Source organism: Nycticebus coucang, chromosome 6 (genome assembly GCF_027406575.1).
Source record: "Nycticebus coucang isolate mNycCou1 chromosome 6, mNycCou1.pri, whole genome shotgun sequence".
NCBI classification, from domain to species: Eukaryota; Metazoa; Chordata; class Mammalia; order Primates; family Lorisidae; genus Nycticebus; species Nycticebus coucang.
This window is the reverse complement of record NC_069785.1, coordinates 44,621,991-44,641,634: the sequence shown is the minus strand read 5'-3', so window position 1 is coordinate 44,641,634 and position 19,644 is coordinate 44,621,991. Positions and strand designations below refer to the sequence as shown.

The following is a 19,644-nucleotide window of genomic DNA, read 5'->3' as shown; positions in this document are numbered from 1 at the left end:
CCATAGTAATTAGGGTGAAGTCTGGGCTCCAATTTACGTGTTAAAGCAGTGAGGTCCTCTGACTGGATCATGTGGATATGAGTCCTGCCACCACTCTGGGACCTCTGGCCCTAGTCCAGCTTGTGACAGAGATTCCCTTCCTTCTCCTTGTAGCCTGACTCCTCTTGGGACCGATGAGGGACTCAGACCATTAATAAAAAAGCTGGAATAAACCTCAGGAGACTACTTTTATCTCTGTGCACAGGCTTCCTGTCTGGGTCTCATTTGATCTTTCCATTACATTTCAAATCAGGCAACAGAAGAGTTACATTTATTAATTCCCCTCCTCTAAGTCTTTTGGGCTTTCATTAGATTATTTTTATACGATTAAGTCTCATAAATGTACAACATGAGCCTCACAATTAAACCCATACCCAAGCTCATTGAGAATAAGCTTATATACATACCAGAGGTGCCAAAAACTGTATATACATTTAAAGACATATTATCTATGTATTAACTTCTCAAAGTTGAATCGAATAGTGGTAGCAATGTTTAATATGATGTTTACTCAAGAGATGGCATTAATCAAATGAATGTTAGTGTCAGCGTGCGATAGGCAGTGCAAAGCAAATGGCAGCAGCTCAGTTGTTGTTAGAAGAGCACAAGACCGTTTTGAAGTGTTATTTGAAATTTCGAGAAGGTTGTAGAAGTACACAGTGGAGGCGTGAGTATGCAACAGAACCTCCAACACGCCTCACAGTCGCACGTATTCGTAATACGCTTGAGCTACATACAGGTATAAGCTTAAGGTTCACAGAAGATACTATCCTCTAGAATTCTTGGGCCCTTGAGCTACATACAGTACAATTAGCTATCCCATTTACCTAATGCAGGAGCAGAACGCTACCAGAACTAACTTAACACCTGTCTGAATCATGCTGAGGCCCAAGCCTAAATGGATCCTAGCAAACTTAGATGCCCCAAGCAAGCTGTCTTCTCCCACGTCCTTTGTTCTTTCTGGAACTAATACTCTCATTACCATTTCTCAAACCAAAACATCATAAGTTTCAGACCAATATATCTAAAGTATGAAGCAGTTAGGGCCTAGATTTCACATTAATTTCTCAATAATTATCCAGTTATAGGCTTGGTACCCATAGCTCAGTGGTTAGAGTGCCAGCCACATACATCAGGGTTGAAAGGTTTGAACCTGGCCCAGGCCTGCTAAACAACAATGACAACAACAACAACAAAACAGCTGGGCGTTGTGGCAGGCACCTGTAGTCTTAGCTACTTGGGAGGCTGAGGCAAGAGAATTGCTTAAGCCCAAGAGTTTGAGGTTGCTGCAAGCTGTGATGCCACAGCATTCTACCCAGGGCAACATAATGAGACTGTCTCAAATATTTTTTAAAAAGTTTAAAAATAACAATTATCCAGTTATGAAGAACTGAGGGAACACGTGATGAGATTACTGCATTTGAAATAAGTTTTTTTTTTTTTTTGCAATTTTTGGCCAGGACTGGGTTTGAACCCGCCACTTCCAGCATATGGGGCTGGCACCCTACTCCTTTGAGCCAGAGGCACCACCCGAAATAAGTTTCTTTTTTAATGCTACCATAGAAATGGTTACTTGAAAAGGTCATTGGTTTTGTGATATATTGAAAGTTTCTTCATGATTTTTTTTTGTTTTTAAGAGACAGGGTCTTGCTCTGTCACTCAGGCTGCAATGCTATAGTGTGATCATAGCTCACTGCAACCTTGAATTCCTGGATTCAAGTAATCCTTCTCCAGCCTCCTGAGTAGCTAGGACTACAGGCGCATACCACCACGTCCCATACCCAGCTAATTTTTCTTATTTTTTCTACAGAGTGAGTCTACGTTGCCGAGGCTGGTCTCAAACTCCTGATTTCAAGCAATTCTCCCACCTCAGCCTCCTAAGTAGTTGGGACTACAGGTATACACCACTGTGCCTGGCTCTGAAGTTTCTTCCTTTTGAAAACCTGTCAATTGTACTGAAATTTTCTTAAAGATTAAAGTACTGGTCACTTCGTACTGATCAAGGAAATAATACAAAAAGAGGACATTTCAATTCTAAATATTTATGCACTCAACATAAATGCTCCCAGATTTATGAAACAGACCTTAATTGGTCTGAGCAATATAACATCCTATAACACAGCAGTTCTTATCCTGTGGGTTGTGACCCCTTTTAACAATGAAAATACACTGTAGCGGGCGGCGCCTGTGGCTCAACGGGTAGGGCGCCGGTCCCATATGCTGGAGGTGGCGGGTTCAAGCCCAGCCCCGGCCAAAAATAAAAAAAAAAAAAAAAGAAAATACACTGTAGCATTAGGAAGGTTGAGAACCACTGGTATAACACCATACTAGCTAGGGACTTTAACACCCCTCTTATAGAACTGAACAGATCCTCTCAACAGAAACTAAACAAAAATACAAGGGACTTAAACTTGACCCTAGAACAATTGGGCTTAATAGACATATACAGAACTAAAAAGATACGAGGAACTTAAACTGGACCCTATCCCAAAACTTGACCCTATCTTCACACCAGCCCATGGAACAGTCTCCAAAATAGATCATATCCTAGGACACAAATGAAACCTCAACAAAATCAAAAGAACTGAGATTACACCTTGTATCTTTTCAGACTACAAGGCAATAGAGGGGGAACTCAACTCCAACAAAAATTTTCATCCCCATACAAAAGCATGGAACCTGAACAACGTTATGCAGAATGACAGTTGGGTCAAGGAAGAGATAAAGGAGGAAATCATTAACTTTCTTGAGCATTAACAACAAGGAAGACACAAGCTACCAAAACCTGTAGGACACTGCAAAAGCAGTCCTAAAAGGTAAATTCATCGCATTAGATGCCTACATCAGAAAAACAGAAAGAGAACACATCGACAACCTAATGAATTATCTTCAAGAAATGGACAAGAGCAATCCAATTCCAAACCTAGCAGAAGAAAAGTAATAACCAAAATTAAATCAGAAATAAATGAAACTAAAAACAAAATCATTCAGAAAATTGATGAAACAAAAAGTTGGTTCTTTAAAAAGATAAATAAAATCAACAAAACATTGGCCAGATTAGTCAGAAATAGAATAGTAAAATCTTTTTTTTTTTTTGAGACAGAGCCTCAAGCTATCACCCTGGGTAAAGTGCTGTGTTACAGCTCACAGCAACCTCCAACTCCTAGGCTCAAGTGATTCTCTTGCCTCAGCCTCCCGAATAGCTGGGACAACAGGCACCCACCACAATGCCCTACTATTTTTGGTTATAGTTGTCATTGTTGTTTGGCAGCCCCAGGCCGGATTCTAACCCACCAGCTCTGGTGTATGTGGCTGGCGCTTTAGCCGCTCAAGCTACATGAGCCAAGCCAGAAAAGTAAAATCTTTAATAACCTCATTAAAAATAAATACGGGGGGCGGTGCCTATGGCTCAGTGGGCAGGGTGCCGGCCCCATATACCAAGTTATGGAAGTTCTAGCCAATGCAATCAGGCAAAAGAAGGATATAAAGGGCATCCAAATGGGGACAAAGGAGGTCGAACTCTCAGCTGTTTGCTGATGACATGCTCTTATACTTAGAAAACCCCAGAGACTCAATCACAAAACTCCTGGAAGTAATCAAGAAATATAGTAATGAAAAAATAAATAAATAAAATTAAATTTTATGGTTCATATTTGGGTGCCCCCTCAAAAAAAAATTAAAAAAAAAAAAAAAAAAAAAAAGGTAAAATAGCCAGAGGCGATGGCTCATGCCTGTAATCCCAACACTTGGGAAGCTGAAGCGGGTGGATTGCCTGAGCTCACAGGTTCGAGACCAGCCTGAGCAAGAGCGAGACCTGGTCTCTAAAAATAGCCAGGTGTTGTGGCAGGTGCCTGTAGTCCCAGATACTTGGGAGGCAAGAGAATCACTTGAGCCCAAGAGTTGGAGGTTGCTGTGAGCTGTGATGCCACAGTGCTCTACAGAGGGTCACAAAGTGAGACTGTCTCAAAAAAAAAAAAAAGAAAAGAAAAAAGATAAATAAATAAGCCCTTTCAAAAAAAAAAAAAAAAGAAATACAGTAATGTCTCAGAGTATAAAATCAATGTCCACAAATCAGTAGCCTTTGTATCCACCAGTAATACACAAGTTGAGAAGCAAATCAAGGACACAATTCCCTTCACAGTAGCTTCAAAGAAAATGAAATACCTAGGAATATACCTAACAAAAGAGGTAAAGGACCTCTACAAAGAGAATTATGAAACTCTAAGAAAAGAAATAGCAGAAAAACATTAATGGAAGAACATGCTCTTGGCTGGGAAGAATCAACATTGTTAAAATGTCTATTCTACTCAAAGCAATCTACAGAGTCAATGCAATTCCCATTAAAATACCAACATCATACTTTGAAGAATTGGAAAAAATAGTACTTTGTTTTGTATGGAACCAGAAAAAAAACCATATAGCCAAGCCAAGTCTCAGTAATAAAAACAAAGCCAGAGAGGGCGGCACCTATGGCTCAGCCGGTAAGGCACCGGCCCTATATACCAAGGGTGGCGGGTTCAAACCTGGCCCCGGCCAAACTGCAACCAAAAAATAGCTGGGTGTTGTGGCGGGTGCCTGTAGTCCCAGCTACTCGGGAGGCTGAGGCAAGAGAATCGCTTAAGCCCAGGAGTTGGAGGTTGCTGTGAGCTGTGTGAGGCCACGGCACTCTACCCAAGGCCATAAAGTGAGACTCTGTCTCTACAAAAAAAAAAAAAAAAAAAAACAAAGCCAGAGGCATCACTCTACCAGACTTTAGGTTTTATTACAAGTCAACAGTGATCAAAATAGCATGGTATTGGCACAAAAATAGACTATCAGACATATGAAACAGAATAGAAAGCCCAGAGATGAAACCAGACTCTTATTTCCATCTGATCTTTGATTAAACAAACAAAATCATACAGTGAGGAAAAGAATCCCACCAAAAAAATGGTACTGGGAGAACTGGATAACCACATATAAAAGAATGAAGCTGGACTCACACTTTTCACCACTTACAAAATTAAGTCAAGATGGATCAAAGATTTCAATCTAAGACATGAAATTATAAAAATCCTAGAAGAAAGTGTGGGAAAAACTCATGAGGATGGGTGGCACCTGTGGCTCAGTGAGTAGAACACCAGCCCCACATACTGAGGGTGGCAGGTTTGAACCTGGCCCCGGCCAAAACTGCAACAAAAAAATAGCCAGGCACTGTAGGGGGTGCCTGTAGTCCCAGCTACTCGGGAGGCTAAGGCAAGAGAATCGCTTAAGCCCAAGAGCTGGAGGTTGCTGTGAGCTGTGATGCCACAGCACTCTACCCAGGGAGACATAGCAAGACTCTATCTAAAAAAAAAAAAACACTCAGGAGGATGTCAGATTAGGGAAATATTTTATGAAGAAGACTTCAGTGGCAATCACAACAAAAATAAAAGGGACTTAAGCTGAAAAGTTTCTGCACAGCTGAGGATACAAGTAAAGCAAAAAGACAACCTTCAGAATGGGAAAAGATATTTGCATGGTATAAATCTGACAAAAGACTGATAATTGCAATATACAGAGAACTCAAATTAATTGAACAAAAAAAGCAACAATCCCATCTATCACTGGGCAAGAGACATGGATAGAACCTTCTCAGAGGAAGATAGATGAATGGCTAACAAACATTTGAAAAAAGGACGGTGCCTGTGGCTCAGTGGGTAGGGCGCTGGCCCCACATACTGAGGGTAGTGGGTTAGAACCTGGTCCTAGCCAAACTGCAACAAAAAAATAGCTGGGCATTGTGGTAGGTGCCTGTAGTCCCAGCTACTTGGGAGGCTGAGGCAAGAGAATTGCCTAAGCCCAGGAGTTGGAGGTTGCTGTGAGCTGTGACAGCACTCTACCACAGCACTCTACCGAGGGTGAGACTCTGTCTCAAAAAAAAAAAAAAAAAAAAAAAAATTTTTTTTAAATTGCTCATTGTCCCTGATCAACAGAGAAATGCAAATCAAAGCCATCCTGAGATATCACCCAACACCAGTGAGAATGCCCCACGTCACAAATTCTCAAAGCTGCAGATATTGGCATGAATGTGGAGAGAAAGGAACACTTTTACACTGCTGGTAGAATTGCAAACTAATACACTCTCTTTGGAAAGAAATATGGAGAATCCGCAAAGAACTTAAATTAGACCTCCCATTTGATCCTGCAATCCCATTACTAGGCATCTACCCAGAAGAAAGAAAATATTTTATCATAAGGACGTTTGTACTAGATTGTTCATTGCAGCTCAATTTGTAATTGCCAAAATATGGAAATAACCTAAATGCCCACCAACCCAGGAATGGATTAATAAACTGTGGTATATGTATACCGTGGAATACTATTCAGCCATTAAAAAGGATGGAGACTTTACATCTTTTGTATTAATCTGGATGGAGTTGAAACACATTCTTCTTAATAAAGTATCACAAGAATGGAAAAGCAAGTATCCAACGTATTCAATACTAATACGAAGCCAGTAGACAATCTAATACATTCTCATCTAAGAGAAAAACTCAATTCAAGTTGTGGGGAGAAGAAATGAGGAAGGGGAGAAAAGGAAAGGAGAGAGGGGGATGTGTGTGCTCCCACTTAACGGGCACAATGTTGGGGTATATGGCACACCTCTTAGGGGTGGGGCACAATTATAAGACAGGCTCTATCTAACAAATGCAAACTTTGTAAGCTATTTCTTTGTATCCTCAAATTAACCTGAAATAGAAAAAAAAAAATCTAAGTACCAATTACCATACTTCCAATCTGCACAGTTGTGCCATAACAACCTTTAGTGGTATCTTTACAATAAACATTTTAAATAATTTTTTTTTAAAAAAGAACTGAGGAGAGTGAAATTAAAATGATTAATGACATTACCACATCCTGAGATGCATACTGGGGGTCCTCTGGGTTCACTGACCAGTAGCAGTAATCAAAACCAAACGCCACAATCTTCTCCCGGGAGTCCCCAAAGCTATCCGGTCGATTGTCCACCTAGAATCAAACAAAGAATCCAGTGTCTTCTCTACCTTAATATCAGAATCTAGCCAATGGCACTTGATTACTCTCTACTTTAGTTAGAGACATGGACTGGTCATGAGGATGTTTATTATAGCTCTCCGAAAAAGAAAAAAAAAGGTAATCAGGTACCATCTCATGAGGTACAAAGTGCCAGAGAACTAATTTTCTCTATCATATTAACATATGTCAGCATATATATATGTAAACCAACCTTATGAAATCTAAGAAAGCTTGGGACAGAAATTCTGTCCTCCTCTGGGCTTCTTATTACTACAGATTGACTATCCCTTATCTGAAATGCTTAGAATTAAAAATGTTTCAGATTTGGGGGATTTCATAATTTTGTGTATTTTTGGACTATTTGCATATACCAAGTGAGATATCTTGGGGATGTGACCAAAGTATATCCAGGAAATTCATGTTTCATAGCACCTTATATGTGTACACACAGCCTAAAGGTAATTTTATAGAGTATTTTTTTTTGGAGACACAGTCTCACTATGTTGCCCTCGGTAGAACGCCATGGTGTCACAGCTCACAGCAACTTCTAACTCTTCAGCTTAAGTGATTCTCTTGCCTCAGCCTCAAGTCCCAAGTAGCTGGGACTATAGGTGCCCGCCACAATGCCCGACTATTATTTTGTTGTTGTTGTCATTGTTTAGCAGGCCCAGTCCGGGTTAGAACCTGCCCTGGTATATGTGGCTGGCGCCATAACCACTGAGCTATAGGCACTGAGCCAGTATAGAGTATTTTTTTTTTTTTTTTTTTTTTTTATTGTTGGGGATTCATTGAGGGTACAATAAGCCAGGTTACACTGATTGCAATTGTTAGGTAAAGTCCCTCTTGCAATCATGTCTTGCCCCCATAAAGTGTGAAAAATATGGAACGCTTCACGAATTTGCGTGTCATCCTTGCGCAGGGGCCATGCTAATCTTCTCTGTATCGTTCCAATTTTAGTATATGTGCTGCTGAAGCGAGCACCAGTATAGAGTATTTTTAAATAATTTTGTGCATGGCCAGGAACAGTGGCTCATGCCTATAATCTTAGCACTCTGGGAAGCCAAGGCAGGTATATTGCTTGAGCTCAGGAGTTCAAGACAAGCCTGAGCAAGAGTGAGACCCTGTCACTACTAACAATTGAAAAGGTAGCCAGGTGTTGTGGTGGGCACCTGTAGTACCAGCTACTCAGGAGGCTGAGGAAAGAGGATAGCTTGAGCCTAAGATTTTGAGGTTGCTCTGAGCTATGACACCATGGCGTTCTACCGAGAGTGACAAAGTGAGACTCTGTCTCAAAAATAATAATTTTGTGCATGAAACAAAGTTGTTTTTTTTTTTTTTTTTTGTAGAGACAGAGTCTCACATACCGCCCTCAGGTAGAGTGCCGTGGCATCACACAGCTCACAGCAACCTCTAACTCTTGAGCTTACGCGATTCTCTTGCCTCAGCCTCCCGAGCAGCTGGGACTACAGGCACCTGCCACAACGCCCGGCTATTTTTTTGTTGCAATTTGGCCGGGGCTGGGTTTGAACCCGCCACCCTCGGCATATGGGGCCGGCGCTCTACTCACTGAGCCACAGGCGCCGCCCGAAACAAAGTTTTAACTGCAATTTGACTGCAACTTTTCACATGAGGTCAAGCACGAAATTTTTTCATTTATGGGGTCATATCAGCACTCAAAAATTTATAGATTTTATAGCATTTCAGTTTTCAGATTTTCAAATTAGGGATGTTCAACCTGTATTATTTCTTCTCTAAGTACATCTGCAAAGGATATGGGGAAAGCCTGAGCAGTTCAACCCCTGGGCTCGATCAACCTGGGGTATTCACTGACATTCTTGGAGTATTCACCCCCATTAAATTAGAAGCCACATTGGACAGAAAAGCAGGAGCAATCTGACCATTTGAGGTAGAGCCACAGCTTGAAATTGCACAGATCTCCTCTACTGGGGAGAATGGCATTATTCTCAGAAATGGCTTAACCATTTCAAATTTAGCCTCTGGACTGAGAAAGATAATCCTGGCACTAGTCATCACAAACTACAGATGAATGAGGCTGTCGGAATGATTAAGAGATTCTTAGTGGATAACTGACCTCAAGGAAGTAAGCAGCTAGGGAGGTGTGTAGGGGGCAGATTAAAGTTTGATCCTTCCTAGCACTCTGGGAGGCCAAGACAGCTCACTGGTTGGAGACCAGCCTTACTAAGAGCGAGACCCCATCTCTACTAAAAACACAAAAAACAGGCAAGAGGATCGCTTGAGCCCAAGAGTTGGAGGTTGCTGTGAGCTATGATGATGCCACAGCACTCTACCCAGAACAGCTTGAGAGTCTGTCTCAAAAATCTATCAATCAACCAACCAACCACCTTGATCTTGACTGAGATTTATTAAGAACCAAAAATATGGGGTTCATGTGAAACTTAGTAAATGTAGAATATAAATGTCTTAAGACAATAACTAAGAAAATGCCAGGAAGGCTATGTTAACCAGTGTGATGAAAATATGTCAAATGGTCTATAAAACCAGTGTATGGGGCCCCATGATCGCATTAATGTACACAGCTATGATTTAATAATAAAAATTTTAAAAAAGGAACCAAAACTATGGCTCTGTGCCATGACAAAGTGGTTATGGTGCCAGCCCCATGCACTGAGGCTCGCGGGTGCAAACCTGGCCTGGGCCTGCTAAACAACCATGACAACTGCAACAGAAGAACAGCCAGATGTTCTGGCGGGCACCTGCAGTCCTGGCTGCTTGGGAGGCTGAGGCAGGAGAATCACTTGGGCCCAGGAGTTTGAGTTTGCTGTGAGTTGTGGCACCACGGCACTCTACCAAGGTGACATAGTGAGACTCTGTCTCAAAAAAAAAAAGAAAGAAAAGGGCGGTGCCTGTGGCTCAAAGGAGTAGGGCACTGGCCCCATATGCCAGAGGTGACGGGTTCAAGCCCAGCCCGGGCCAAAAACTGCAAAAAAAAAAAAAAAAACCAAAAATATGAGATCTCAGAACAAAGTAGATAAAGTGATTAGGGAACAGAGATAAATAAGAGACAGGAGGCTGGGTGCAGTGGCGCATGCCTGTAATCCTACTACTCTGGGAGGCCAAGGCGGGTGGATTGTTGAGCTCAGGAATTTGAGACCGGCCTGAGCAAGAGCAGACGCCATCTCTAAAAATAGCCAGGAGTTGTGGTGGGTACCTGTAGTCCCAGCTACCTGGGAGGCAAAGACAAGAGAATCACTTGAGCCCAAGAGTTTGAAGTTGCTGTCAGCTGTGACGCCACAGCACTCTACCAAGGGTGACAAAATGAGACTATCTCAAAAAAAATAAAAAGAGAAAGAGATAAGAGACAAAAAAAAAAAAAAATTCCTTGTCCCTGTGGTACTCCCACTGAAAGTCTGGCAGGTCCTATTCCCTTTTAGCAGCAACCTACTGACAAAAAGAAACAGATCACATCATAGTAACACACAGTGGGCATGACTTTGAGGTGTGAGGTCCAAATAACCTTACTTTGGCCAGTCCTCAGCTCTCAGGAATGCTGGGGACCACCTGCAGGCTGACAACTACAGCAGTAGTTGCATGTTCACTCCCCCAGGCCCAGAAAGGAAGAACACCACCCATCTTCTGCTCTGCTGGCCTGGCCTGGTAAATGGAGGAATGAGTAGGAAAAATTAGCCCTAAGAGGGTGTGAAAGGTGCAGGAGGAAGTTCTATGTCTGTCCAACTGTGGCTCAAAATTCAGTCAGATTTGTGAAAGAGAATTTGTAACAAGACTGACTCCCTTTGGGGATCTGAAAGCTATTGCTTGGACCTCACTATAGCCAGAATGAATCCTGTATTAACAGGTGCATACTAAAGCCTAATAACGTCTCTAGCTGAAGTGCTATCAACTGAAAGGGTTGGGACAAAGTCTAACTAATGGTCAGGTGAGTTAAATAGACATGTGGATTGCCCCCAGCATGATTTAAGCAAGCCACAACCCCATAATATCCGCTGTGTTTTATCTAAACGCAGCTATCAACCAATTTCCCAGTCACACCCCTTTGATATAATAGGCGTCCTTAAACTTTTTAAACAGGGGGCCAATTCACTGTCCCTCAGACCGTTGAAGGGCCGGACCATAGTTTAAAAAAGAAAACACAAAACTATGAATAAATTCCTATGCACACTGCACATATCTTATTTTGAAGTAAAAAAACAAAACGGGAACAAATACAATCACACCGCCTCGTGTGGCCCGCTGGCCGCAGTTTGAGGACCCCTGAAGGCTGTTGCAACCAAATTCCCTACACTTCTTTCTTGGTTTATTTTTTAATTTGCTTTATGATTGATTCAAACTCTTCCCACTATTCCTCTTATATATCTTTCCATTTGCAACTTTATTTTTTTATTTTTTTTTTTTTTGAGACAGAATTTTACTTTGTTGCCCTCAGTAGAGTGCCATAGCGTCACAGCTCACAGCAACCTCCAGCTCTTGGGCTTAGGTGATATTCTCACCTCAGCCTCCCGAGTAGCTGGGACTACAGGCACCCGCCACAACGCCTGGCTATTGTTTTTGTTGCAGTTTGGCCGGGGCTGGGTTCGAACCCGACACCCTCGGTATATGGGGCCAGTGCCCTACTCACTGAACCACAGGCACTGCCCCGATTCCCAACTCTAAACACATTCACATACACACTGCACCACAGAAGCCCCTGTAATAATACTAGCTCCCTAATGAAAAGAAAATGGAATAAAAATTTCAGGCTTACCTTTAAATTCCTGATTTTTGCCACTTTGCCATCAATTTCCATAATAATTCTTCCCCCTTCTTTGGTCTCCCTAGAAACAAGACCCAAACCCGTGAGAAGAAATGCCGCTTTTTTTTAAATCAAGAAAAAAGCTGAGATCAGTGCCAGTGGGCAAAATGATGTTTCTCTTCTATTGTACCCATGAATGTCTGTCTCTGTAAAGGTCTACAAACATCCTGTGGAGCACCCAATGGCAGGCTTCCATGGATTCTTAGAATTTGGCTCTGGAGCAGCTAACAGTCACCTCTATGCATGGGGCATTTCAAGCTGGACTTCACCTTATGCTATCTATCCTAACTTATCCTCCTGATGTAGCTTCCTATATTTTCATTTTACAGATGGAAGCTGGGGAAATTACATAACTTGTCTGAGGTCACGCAGCCAGCAGTGGCAAAGCTGAGATGTAAACCCAAATTTGTGTGACCACAAAACCTTGGCTCTTAACTACCTGGGCAGTCTGACTTCCATACAACTTCCACTTATGAACACAAGTTGTGGAGGTTATTACAGGCAATAGTTGAATACACCTGTTTCATTTACATAATTTACAAGAACGGAGGCTATTACAGGCAATAGGTGAATACACCTGTTCTAGTTTACATACAAATTTGACCTAAGAACAAACCTACAGAGACTATCTCGTCCATAACCCAGGGACTACCAATATCTTGGAAGTCAGCCTGATAAACTCTAGATAGAGTGTCCTTGGCCCAGCATGTAACACGGCATCATCTTTCATTTTCTCTGGAATTTTGAGCACGGATATTGATGAATAAGGTATTAGAGCCCTCTCTGTTGAGACCCTGAGAACATATTTCTCAAATACTTTCCTTATATCTTCTTAAATCAGAATGAAGGCCAAGATCCTTCAGAGACCTTTATATTGCGGTTATGCAGTAACAATGCTAACAACTAGCCAACCTCTATACTCATTTAAATGGACAAAGTGGCTCACACACCTGAAGCCCATCTTTTTTCATAACAAGGAGCTTCAGCTAATGTACTGAAGACCAAAATGTTAATAGCTGAAAATTAAATTAATTAACACCTGGGCAGAGTGGCTCACACCTGTAATCTCAGCATTTTGGGAGGCCAAGGCTGGAGCACTGATTGAGCCCAGGAGACCAAGACCAGCCTGGTCAACAAGTGAGACCCCGTCTTTACAAAACATTAAAAACAAACAAACAAAAAACCCCCTGACCAGACATGGTGGCCTAAGCCTGTAGTCCTAATTACTGGGGAGGCTGAGCTAAGAGCATCACTTGATCTTGAGAGCTGGAGGTTACAGTGAGCTATGACCATGCCACAGCAGTCTGATCTGGGTCATAGCAAGCAAGATCCTGTCTCTAAAACACAGTAATAATAAAATAATCACCTCCTCCACTACAATGAAAGTTATTAAATTACTTCCAGCCTGGGACCTGAAAGTTGAGATATCACCTTCAGCTGTCTCATTTTTAGCCTTCCTCAGGCTTCCTGGGTTGTCACATAGAGGACTGAGAAGGGGGGAGCACAGTGAGACAAAGGTGTTTAAAGATTTTTTTTTTAAATATGTGTGAGTCTGAGATAAAGCCCTGGATAGAAAATCACCCTCTCACAGGCAATGATCTTTCTGTCACTTAAATTTCCTCAAGGTCCTAATGCGTTTCCCCTGCCCCATTTCATAGTACTTAAAGTGGGAGAGATATTTTTAATCCCTCAAGATCATAATCTGCCCATTAGAAGCTAAAACTGCCCACCTCCCCCACCCCCAGACCTCAGATAAAGAAAATCTCTCCTCTTCAGGGTTAACATTTTATAAGATAACATTTTTTCCCTTTCTGCATCTTAATGTTGGCTTTATTATCCCTTATATCCACTATAAAATAAACAGATTACAGTAAATTAGGACAATAAAGGACAAAGTCTCAGTAGAGTGCTGTGGCATCACAGCTCACAGCAACCTCCAACTCTTGAGCTCAAGCGATTCTCTTGCCTCAGCCTCCCGAATAGCTGGGACTACAGGCACCCACCACAACACCCGGGTTTTTTTTTTTTTTGTAATTGTCATTGTTGTTTGGCAGGCTCGGGCCAGGTTCAAACCCGCTAGCTTCGGTGTATGTGGCTGGTGCCCTAGCTGCTGAGCTGTAGGTGCTGAGCCTTTTTTTTTTTTTTTGAGACAGAGTCTTACTCTGTCACCCTGGATAGAGTATCATGGCATCATCATAGCTCACAGCAACCTTAAATTCTTGGGCTCAAGCAATCCCCTTGTCTGTTTTTCTATTTTTAGTAGAATAGGGTCTTACTCTTGCTCAAGTTGGTCTTGAACTCCTAAGCTCAAGCAATCCACCTGCCTCGGCCTCCCAGAGTGCTAGGATTGTAGGCGTGAGCCACTGGGCCCAGCCAAGTACAATAACATTTTAAAATCTACTTTTGGGGCCTGACATAGTGATTCATGCCCATAATCCCAGTACTTTGGGAGGCTGATTTGGGAGGATCCCTTGAAGCCAGGAGTTTAAGACTTGCCTGGGCAACACAGCAAGACTCCTTTTCTACAAAAAATTAAAACTTAGCCAGGTGCAGTACCATGCACCTGTAGTCCCACTTACTCAGGAGGCTGAAGCAAGAGGATCACTTGATCCCAGAAGTTTGGATTATAGTGAGCTATGATGACACAACTGCAATAAAGCAAAACCCTGTTTCAAAAAAAAAAAAAAAAATCTGTCATCTAATTTTCTTTTTTAATTTGCTTTTATGTGAAGATTCATCTTGCATAAAGCAAGAAAAAAAGAAAAAAGGTGTCCCAAACTTGACCTTTTAGCAGAAACATATGACACCATAGGGGGATGAGATGTTGCTCCTCCCCTACCTAGACTACTGCCATTGGTAACCTAGTAATTTCAAAATATTCTGGAACAAAATGATAGCTAAAAGTGAACAGAAAGGGCATCAACCTCAGAGCTGGCCTTAATGAGCTCAATTTAAACTGACTGTGGAGGAGTCTTAAACAAGGAGAGTGGCTGCTACTACTGCTTGCCTCTGGGACATACCAACAGGTGTTCATTCCTTAGTGTTAAAGGTTTTGAAAAGGTGTAAGTCCACAGGCTACCCACAGCAGAACTATGGCAATGGGGGAAGGGCTAATTCTAATTTGTTTGGGGGCCCATTAATGTTAATAAGTGGCATTATTAACAAGCTACCCAGGTGGATTTAAATATACTATAGTTTAAGAACCACTATCCTAGAGGGGAACATAACCAAACTTACCACTTGATAGCTATTCCTTGTAAAACTCTATTTTTATTTCTATTTCTTTTTAAAATTTTTATTTTTATTTATTTTTTGGCTGGGTGCCTGTTGCTCAGTGGTTAGGGCGCCAGCCACATGCTCTGGGGCTGGTGGGTTCACCTGCTAAACAACAACAACAAAGGACAGCACCTGTTGCTCAAAGGAGGTGGTGGGTTCAAACCCGGCCCCGGTAAAAACTGCAAAAACAACAACAACAACAACAACAAAAATAGCCAGGCATTGGCGCCTATAGTCCCATCTACTAAGGAGGCTGAGGCAAGAGAATCGCTTGAGCCCAAGAGTTTGAGGTTACTGTGAGCGATGAGTGCCATGGCAGTCTATCGAGAGTGACAAAATCAGACTCTATCCCAATTAAAAAAAAATTTTTTAAATACACATTTTACTTTTAATCAACATTGTCTTTAAAACACTTTTAAATTGGCTTGGCGCCCGTAGCACAGTGGTTATGATGCCAGCCACATACACTGAGGGTGGTGGGTTCAAACCCGGCCTGGGCCAGCTAAACAACTGCAACAACAACAAAAACATAGTTGGGCATTGTGGCGGGCACCTGTAGTCCCAGCTACTTGGGAGGCTGAGGCAAGAGAATCACTAAGCCCAAGAGTTTGAGGTTGTTGTGAGCTGTGATGTCACAGCACTCTACCAGGGGTGACATAGTGAGACTCCTTGTCTCAAAAAAAAAAAAACCCAAACACACACACACTTTAAAAAACGAGGCAACCAATTGCCAGGGCCTGAGGAATATAGTTGTTAAAATCATCTAGTTAACATCTTATTAAATACTTAAAATGAGCCAGGCTCTAAATACTTATAATGTACTTGATAATCTTCATACAAACCATTGAAGTAATTATCCTTATTTTACATATTTATAAAAAGAAGAACACAAAGCTATGTAGTATGTGAAGAGTAACTTTTGCACTCCAGACCCTACAGTATTAGAACAAACGGTGAATGATTTTGGATAGACAAAGGGCAGCGGAATTGGAATTTCTAATTATCGGAAGCAACTGTGAGGTAGAGGGGAAGACATCAAAAACATTTCCTATACAGTACTATCATTTTATTGAGGGTCAGTTCTTGCCCTATTGAACAAATGGGCATTTGAGAAAGTGCAACTTTTCTGTAATCTCAAGAAGGAGCAGTGTGGTCTGGTGAATCAACTCCTGGTTCTACTTGTTTTTAGACCTTAAACAAGATCAATTTTTCATGTGGAAAAACAAAAAATGAAAGCTTAGACTGATCATCTGTAAGATTTCTTCCCAACTACAAAATCAGATCCAATGACTTTGTTAAGTGAATCTGTGCCAATGATTTTTTTGAAAGTTGGAACAAACGATGCCAGCAGATTCTTCACGTTCAGATGAGCCTCAGCAAAGACACACCTTGGAGTATAGAGACCATCTCTGAAGGATACTGGGAGAAGAAAGGAGTGGTCTGGACTTCTTAGGTAGAGCCATACTAGGTTTATCCATACATGCTCCTGAACTTTTAGCCTGCTATAATCTGCTCACGTCTGGATATCTGCAGTCTTAGCATTCTACCACCTGCTGCTCAAGACTTTTTTTTTTTTTTTGGAGACAGTCTCACTTAGTTGCCCTTGCTAGAATGCTGTGGCATCATACCTCACAGCAACCTCAAATTCTTGAGTTTAAGCAATTCTCTTGCCTCAGCCTACTGAGTAGCTGGGACTACAGGCTTCTGCCACAACACCCGGCTATTTTTAGAGGTTCTCATTGTTGCTCAGGCTGGTCTCAAACCTGTGAGCTCAGGCAATCCACCCGCCTCAGCCTCCCAGAGTTCTAGGATTATAGGTGTGAGCCACCATATCTGGTCTGCTCAAGACTTTTAACTTCAACTAAAAGTAAATAAATTTTTGTGCTCTTCTTTCCCTTCACTTTTATTTCATGAAATGTTACTCTCCACCATGGCTGCCAATAACAACCCAATTTCAACACCATTCTCTTAATCTAATTGATGCTATTATAAATTCCTAGTTCCTAAGGAACTGAGAAGTTACTGTTGGGGAGTGGTCAACATGATTATCCTGAGAACCCAAAAAGAGTAGTTTTACAAAATAAAGATCTGCCAGAGGATACCGGGGTAGAAGCTGCACCTGTAAATGTACCCTTCCCCCATTCCCGAGCCACCACATGGTTATGTAAGAATAGAAGTCAGATGTCAGAAGCCATTTACCAATCAAAACAAGAGTCCAAGCTCAATGCTTGTAGCTCAGCAGTTAGGGCACCAGCCACATAGACGGAGGCAGGCAGGTTCGAACCCGGCCCAGGCCTGCTAAACAACAATGACAACAAAAAAAAAATAACCCGGCAGGTGCCTGTAGTCCTAGCTACTTGGGAGGCTGAGGCAAGAGAATCGCTTAAGCCCAAGAGTCAGAGGTTGCTGGGAGCTGTGATGCCACTGTACTCTACCAAGAGCGATATAGTGAGACTCTGTCTCAAAAACAAACAAACAAAAAAACCCCAACAGTTCAGGCACCTGCGGGTTTCCTTCTTCATTGTACCTTTATTGACTTTTTCCTAGTCTCTTCTTCCCATCTCACTATTCTGTAATTACAAGACTTCTTATTTATTCATTTTTTGTAGAGACAGAGTCTCATTGTACCGCCCTCGGCTCAGTGAGTAGGGCACCGGCCCCATATGCCGAGGGTGGCGGGTTCAAACGCAGCCCCGGCCAAACTGCAACAACAACAAAAAAAAAAAATAGCCGGGCGTTGTGGCGGGCGCCTGTAGTTCCAGCTGCTTGGGAGGCTGAGGCAAGAGACTCGCGTAAGCCCAAGAGTTAGAGGTTGCTGTGAGCCGTGTGACGCCATGGCACTCTACCCGAGGGTGGTACAGTGAGACTCTGTCTCTACAAAAAATAAATAAATAAATAAAAATAGCTAGGTGTTGTGGTGGGAACCTGTAGTCCCAGCTACTTGGGAGGCTGAGGCAAGAAAATCACTTGAGCCCAAGAATTGGAGGTTGCTGTGAGCCAGGGCACTCTGCTGGGCAAAAAAGTGAGACTGTCTCAAAAAAAAAAAAAAAAAGAAAAGAAAAAAGAAAGTGATTTACCCCTATAGGAGGACAAATATAATCCCTGATAGTAAGAATTTTTTTTTAATAGGAGACATGCCTTTTTTGACACTCCTGGTCATTATCAAGCCATTTTATGTCCTGGAAAGTTTTAAACTTCCCAAATGATTCCAATATGTGCCTTCTGGTCCCCAAACCACACTCTGCCAGCTTTATCTCCTATTACTCAACCCCCTCCACACCAACTCCCCCTCCAAAAACAAAAGACTTACCTCTGTTCCCTAACAGCCTCAGTCCCTTACTCTTGGTATTTCTTACTACATAAAGGGCTTAACACTTTTTCTGTCAGCAAATTCTAATAGATCTTAAAACACAGTTCAAATACCAACCTTCCTGCAAAGCCTTCCCTGACTTTCCCAACATATGCACGGAATATTAGTGAGAAAGAGAAGAAATTATGTGGCTGGACACCGGATGCCGCAAAGGCTGAGGTGCATGATCAGATTTACCCATGGGGAAATGAACACTGAGGACGCTGAGGGAAGAGGTTGGAATACTTTCCCTACTCCCCAATTCTGCTCCTTTCAAGTCAGCTGTCAAGCATACTTGATGAAACCACCATTCTCTGGGCCTCAGTTTCCCTCTCAATGGCCTTACAATCTGCTTTCTCCACATCTTCTCAAACTTACGCGCTCCAGAAACACACACCATTCTTCTAGTCCTCATGGGTACTCCAGAGTCACCAAGAAGACAAGAGATAGCCTATACCTCTCCTGGTCTTTCTTTTTCCCAAGGAAAAAGGCCCAAGCCGGTGCGGTGCATCAGGACTTGAGCCGCCGTCCCTGGAAATCCCTGCTGGCAGGACGCCCAGGACATTTATTTGGGGCGGACCTTCCTCGAAGCCATCTGGGAACCGCTATGGCCCAGCGCACGACACGAAAGCTTGACAGAGGCCCAGTCCCGCCAGGCCTTTACGGTTTCCGGACCCCGAACCCCTGGGTCACTTTGTGTCTGTCTGATTTCTCCGCGCCAGAATCTCTAGAGGGGGAGGCGGGGACCTTGCCCATCTCTCAGTTCATTTGACATCTCAGGCGCCCCCTCCTGCCTACACTCACCTCTTGCTGAGGGGCCGGACCCTCACGGCTACTCGTACGTTCGCCATCCCTTGGCCACAACCCTAGTCGGACAAGTCATCCCAGCGGCTACATCCCGGCCCCAGCCCCGCCCGCCCCACGCGCCTCCGGGGACACCCCCGCCGGAGCGCGCGCCGCAGCCTGAGCGGGGCGGAGCGTCCCCAAACGAGAGTCCGATGGGCGGGAGGCCCCGCCCCGCCCCACCTCGCTCCACCCACGCACACCTCGCGGGACGCCTCCGCCCAAGGGCGCTCCACAGCCCTAGAGGGGCGGTGCTGACAGAGCCTTGGCCAATCCTGAGCTCAGTGGGCGGGGAAGGACGCCCGACCCCACCCCTATCCCCTCCACCCTG

General features: G+C 43.0%; 1 protein-coding gene and 1 non-coding gene across 8 annotated transcripts in view; both read right to left on the bottom strand.

Annotated features, from left to right (window-relative positions):
* The window catches only part of STARD9 (StAR related lipid transfer domain containing 9), a 133,049-nt gene extending 113,613 nt beyond the window's left edge, over positions 1 to 19,436 (bottom strand). For 2 of the 7 annotated variants that reach the window (XM_053593647.1, XM_053593648.1), the window contains exons 1-3: positions 19,275 to 19,432; positions 11,798 to 11,867; positions 6,913 to 7,029 (exon numbers count right to left, since the gene is read on the bottom strand). In XM_053593647.1, coding sequence (XP_053449622.1) covers positions 6,913 to 7,029; positions 11,798 to 11,867; positions 19,275 to 19,321 — 234 coding nt within the window. In that variant the 5' untranslated portion in view covers positions 19,322 to 19,432. Of the gene's footprint in view, positions 1 to 6,912; positions 7,030 to 11,797; positions 11,868 to 18,848; positions 18,940 to 19,274 lie in introns of those variants that run through there. The other 5 variants (XR_008380599.1, XM_053593654.1, XM_053593652.1 and 2 more) reach the window with 5 other exon arrangements.
* Positions 7,931 to 8,037, bottom strand: LOC128589309 (U6 spliceosomal RNA). Its single transcript, XR_008380904.1, has one exon. It is a non-coding gene; the product is annotated as a U6 spliceosomal RNA (small nuclear RNA).
* Positions 19,437 to 19,644: the final 208 nt, after the last annotated feature.